Genomic DNA, 5,176 nt, shown 5'->3' with positions numbered 1-5,176 from the left:
TTGGGCCTGGAGCTTTATGCATGCTAAACAAATGTTCTGTCATTAAGCTAATTCTTTTCTTTTAATTTTAAGACAGGTCTAAGTAACATTCCCAGTCTGGCTTTGAGCTAACTTTGTTGCTCAAGGGAGACCTCAAACTCAAGATCCTCCTGCCTCAGTCTCCCAGGTAGCTGGTGTTACAGAACTAGACCACCGGGCCTGGCTTTTTTCTCATCTGCAAATCAATGTTTATTAAAAACAAAACACTTCAGAGTGTAATTCCACCCCTTTATACCTTCTCACCATATTGTTCCTTTTCCTTTGCTTCCTAAAATAATACCACAAGACATTAAAGTAGATGCTGCCACATATCTATCTATTTATTGACAAAGAAGGCCACAACATACATTTTGGTGAAAAAATACAGCATATAGAACAACACGAATATTTGATCACTTTGTCTATACACATATCTATTATCTAGGACCATAGGTACAGAGAAATATTTAGAAGGATAGTCACCAAAGGGCTTATAATTGTTACACGGGGTAGAGAGTATTGGGTAATTTTTACTTTTTTTCTTTTTTACTTGAAGCGTGAACAATGGACAATAGCACTTTCACAAAGGGAATAAAGCCACCAAGAAGATAGGTGCACACAGAAAGTAGATTGGGGCAGCGGGGAAAGCGAAGAAGACCATAGGTCAGGCCATTTCTCTCTACTGTACTGGTGTTCACAACCCTTTCTCCACCCCAAAAGAAAGCCGCTTTGTGGATTTGTTCATGCAATTAGAAGTCTGTCCCCCCAACTTTTCCATCATTGGACTCTGAGTACAGGTAAGGGTTAATTCCAGCCTGGAGGATGGCATCTTACTGTAGTTCATAGAAGCCAAAGTGTTCCCCAAAGGCCTCTCTTGCCCTCTCCTCCTCTGAATGAGTCAGCTCCTGTAGGGTGATGATCAGATTCTCAAAAACCTCAGACTTTATCGGTCTCATTGTCACAGGTTTCTTTGGAGTGACCATCCTCCCCACAATGGGCGCAGTTGACTGAGAGCTTTCGCTTCCTGGTTCTACGCAGCTCCCCCAAACTATTGTTCTTACGCCCAGCACCACTGCTGGTGGAAGGAGCCTGAATCTCAGAAATGTTGGGGGACTCAATGACCAGCACTTGGTCCTCGGATATAGCCCTGCCTAGGAAGGGAGGGGCACTAGTGGATGGCATTGGTGGGTCCTCGGACTCCACCAAGATCACATCCTCATCTGAGTCATCCGGAGAGTCATCTATCTCTATCACGTTGCAGTCAGTACTGCTGACCATGATTGGTGGGGAGCCCTGAAATGCCATAGGACTGAACACCCCCTCCATCATTGACTCAGATCTTCTGGGCCGCTTTCGCTGATTGAAAGTGTCATCCCAATCCTCCTCCTCCCTTATCATCCTGATCAACTCCAGGAAATCGGGAAGGTGCTCTGGCTCATTTCCATACATCCTGAGAAGCCCCTTAAGCCGGAATCGAAGGTCTCTACTCAGCTCAGCTCCAACAAGGAGCTGATGCATGCGAGCCTTGTTTGCCTCTCTCTCGGCAAAGACCCCTGCCTGGATAGCATTCTGCAGCTGCACCTCTAAACGGATCACATACAGCGATAGTTTCTCTCCAGGGGTCTGCACAGTGTTAAAAAATTTACCATGGGCTGCCACACTGCTCTCAGACTCCCCAAACACCAGTTTCATTGCCCGCAAAAACTCTGCCACATTTAGGGTGGGATTGGCAGCATGGAGCAAACGCATGACCTCCCGGGCAGGGCCCCTAAGTGTTCTCATTAGACGCCTGACCTTTTCCTCCTCAGGCATATGCCACTCAGGCAGGACCCCAGTGACCTGGCTCAGCCAGTTCTCAAAGGTTTCTTCCCCCTGGGCTGGCTCTGCCCTCCCAGAGAACAGCCTCATGTTTCTATCTGCCATGTTGGCCATCAAAGGGCCGAGACTCCTCCCCAGGGACCTCAGCATGGAATGGGCCCAGGTGGCAAGGGTGAGTTCTGCCCCCGGCTGTTACCCATACGTGCAAGGATGCTAGCCATGCCTGACAATGGCAATAGGATATCTTAATACAAGATGCTCAGGGCGTTTTAGAAAAAAAAAATTGCTTTGTCTTCAGTCACGCAGCAGTCTCCAATCTCAGCAGGGGCTGCAAAAAATAAAACGGGAGGGGGGATTAATAAGAGAACTGGCTACAGTTGTGATTATCGTACCTCAAAAGCCCATATCCATCCACTGTCCTAAAAATACTGGGAAGGAGACCAATTGCAGCCTCCTGGAACTAGCTGATGTCTCTGTACTAACAGAGTGCTTTTTACAGTCACGTCATCCATACCCTCCCGCCAGTCCTGTGAGAGGGAGGGCAACTGTTGCTTCGATTCTAGATTTAATGGTGTGTGGAACTGATGTCGGGCTCTCAAAATAAAGCACAGTGGTCACAAAATTTGCAAGGGTTAAAAAGAGATCTCACCATCTCTGATCTCAACCACACTGCCCATCTCAAAGCTCCCAGACCACCACCCCCGCCCTCCAGCCCGTGATTTCTCAGATTCTTACACTAGCTAGGAAACTGGAGTAAGTCTTATTTCCAGCCTCTGCAACCTGTATCCTCCCGTGAGAAAGCTCGCCTTCAGAGTACGTAGATCTCGGACCACAGGGTGTCGCAGATCCTGGTGCTCAGGATTTCAAGACTGCGCCACAATAGAGGAGGGAAGGGTCAGAAACAGACTCCATCGTCATCGTCATCCCGATACTCCCTCCCCCCTCCCCCTCTTCTCCCGCCTCTTCTGCTGTCACCAGGCAGAAAATTCCCTCTCGCACCTTCTGAACACAATCCAAAACGATAACCCCCCCCAAACGCATTGCACCCCGAGACACCATCAGCCTACCCAGCTCTAACAATCAGCTGCACCGAATTCAAGTTCAGATTTCCGCTTTGATGGGCCGCTACTGAGAAAGGAAACATGAATTGGACACACCCACCCCCACAGTGCCTGATGAAATTAGAGGAGATGCATAGGGGGTTCCAGGCAAACAAAATTCCTTCTCCCTCATCCTCCAGGTGGCCTCTTCCCCCAACCCCTTCCCTGGCCAGGCAAATCCTACCAAGTGTCATCTTCCAGGTGAATCCCAATGCAGTCAGGCCATGCAAACGCTGCCAGCTTCTCAATTGCTGATTCTCCAAGACCGGAGCCACCTAGTACCCTCGGGCTTCCCTGCCCCCTCCCCTTTTCCCCTTTCCTCACCAAGGAATCGCGTCCCCCTCCCCCACCCCCACCCCCACCCCGCTTTTTTTTTTTTTAACCTGCGATCCGCTGGTGGCCAGCAGATGTTGCGACGTCTTCAGCTACAGATTCTGCCTTTCAGTCCCGTCGCCCTGCAGGAAAAAAGGGCTGGCGCTTCCTGAGCCGCTAGGCGACCCGAAGCTACCAGAAGGAACTGCTTCACCCAGCCACCTACCCAGAGGTAACCGGATCCCAGCAGCGCAGTTCCCAGGGCTGCGGCAGAGCTTTTATCAGCTGCCCACCCACACAAAAGAGTTTGACGAGCGGGCTAGCGGAGCCAATCAGTGGAGTGTGGGGGCGGTTCCTAGTCCAAGGGTCCGAGTGGGGAGGGGGAAGCAGGGAGGGAAGAAGGAGAAAAAGACGCAACAGGCCTCACCAGCCATAGCCAGTGATGCTGGGCTGGTTTAGAAAGCTGATTTGCATTGTACCCCTGGGTTTGTGACTCTGTCCCTCCACTCTTCCCCTCTGCCCTCTCCTTTTCTCCCTAGCCTCAGTCCTGTGCCTTGAGGCCAGATGTGTATGACAAGGTGGAACCCAAATCAGGTTCACGACAGTAAAAGGAGGTCGATATTAGGCTCCTTAGCCGGCTACCTCAGAATTGTATGGGGAATTGGGCAGGGTGATGAACATCTATAGTCCAGCTCTCTAGGGAGGTAGCGACAAGTGAGTCAGAAATTCGATGCCAAATCTGAGCTACGTAAGATCCTGTTGAAAGAGCTATTTTGAAGCTACCTGTGGTAGCCTGTGCCGGTAATCACTGCACTTGGGAGGAGTGGCTAGGAGGATCAGGAATTTAGGGCCAGCTTTAGCTACATAGGGCATTCAAGATCAGCCTGGGATGTACATGAGGCCCTGGTTCAATATATATGGAAAAGAAAACATTTTTAGAATCTTGTTAGGAATGCAGGCAGATTCTTGGATCTCATTTCTGGGGGATTCTGGTTTACTTAGGAGTTTAGGGCATGACTGTATGTTTTATAATTTTAACCAATGATGTAATTGATTCTAAGGTGCAAATAATCAGAAGGGCCCAACTCTCCCTAAGGGCACATGGTTAGGGGTTAATTATTGTTTTATTTTTATTTTGTTTCTTTGCTTTGTTGTTATTGTTGCTTTGAGACAGGGTCTCACACTATAGCCCAGGCTGGTCTGGAATTCCCAATGTAGCCCAGGCTGACCTGGAGCTAGTGACAATCTTCCTGTCTCAGCCTCCCAGCTGTTGCTGTCACAGGCTTGAGCCACCATGTCCGGTTTAAACGCCATTGAATATTACCACAAAGAATGTTAATTTCTTTGATCTTTTTTTTAATAAACGTCTTTTCAAGTTTGCTTGCTGTTGTTTCTGTGGATGAGCAAACTGCTGGGAGTGGACCATCAGTTCCCTGTGATGAGAGCTCTCAGATCCTTCCCTTAAACTTACCTACCTGTCTGCCTTGACGTGGCAGTGGTCAGCCAATTGGTCCCTTTGATAACAGCCAGACTACACTCAAGGCAGTCCGTCTACTTTAAACAGCCATGCCCCTCCAGGGAAAGCCCACTCCAGCTGCAAGGGACCCTGCAACCCTTTCCCCATATTATGGGGAAAATCACTACTCCTGCTTGGGGGGGGGGGGTTGCTCTCTAATCACAACTTCTCTGGGCAACTTGCAGGGATTTGGAAGACTCCATTCCTCCTCCTCCTCGAAAGAATACTTCACCCTGCAGTTGCTTAACTCGGGGAAATTCCCTGTGATTGGTATAATATGAAGCTTTTAATAGGTTCCTAAACAAATCCTGTGGTCGTTGCATATGAAAGCTCATGACTGGTAGAACTGAGAGCTTTGAATATGCAAGACTGTGGTTGGTGGAATTATAATCCAGGCATGAGTGTGTCGTGT

The 5,176-nt window shown here is 48.9% G+C and overlaps 1 protein-coding gene across 4 annotated transcripts; it reads right to left on the bottom strand.

Moving 5' to 3' along the window:
* Nucleotides 1-328: 328 nt before the first annotated feature.
* Nucleotides 329-3,555, bottom strand: Zcchc12 (zinc finger CCHC-type containing 12). Of its 4 annotated transcripts, none has more exons than XM_028887329.2 (4): nt 3,320-3,555; nt 2,904-2,964; nt 2,572-2,705; nt 329-2,164 (listed from the first exon to the last, which is right to left on the bottom strand). In XM_028887329.2, the coding sequence occupies exon 4, from the start codon at nt 1,984-1,986 to the stop codon at nt 955-957; it is 1,032 nt and encodes a 343-aa protein (XP_028743162.1). In that variant the 5' UTR covers nt 1,987-2,164; nt 2,572-2,705; nt 2,904-2,964; nt 3,320-3,555; the 3' UTR covers nt 329-954. The 4 variants fall into 4 exon arrangements, with proteins under 4 accessions (XP_028743162.1, XP_028743163.1, XP_037054868.1 ...); XM_028887330.2 differs by having other exon boundaries at nt 2,904-2,961; XM_037198973.1 differs by lacking the exon at nt 3,320-3,555 and adding an exon at nt 3,121-3,247.
* Nucleotides 3,556-5,176: the final 1,621 nt, after the last annotated feature.

The sequence above is a fragment of the Peromyscus leucopus genome, chromosome X (assembly GCF_004664715.2).
Source record: "Peromyscus leucopus breed LL Stock chromosome X, UCI_PerLeu_2.1, whole genome shotgun sequence".
NCBI classification, from domain to species: Eukaryota; Metazoa; Chordata; class Mammalia; order Rodentia; family Cricetidae; genus Peromyscus; species Peromyscus leucopus.
This window is presented reverse-complemented; position numbering and strand designations above follow the sequence as displayed.

What these genes read in the sequence shown, in the direction of transcription:
- Zcchc12 (XM_028887329.2), bottom strand. Translation starts at nt 1,986, where the DNA reads ATGCTGAGGTCCCTGGGGAGGAGTCTCGGCCCTTTGATGGCCAACATG.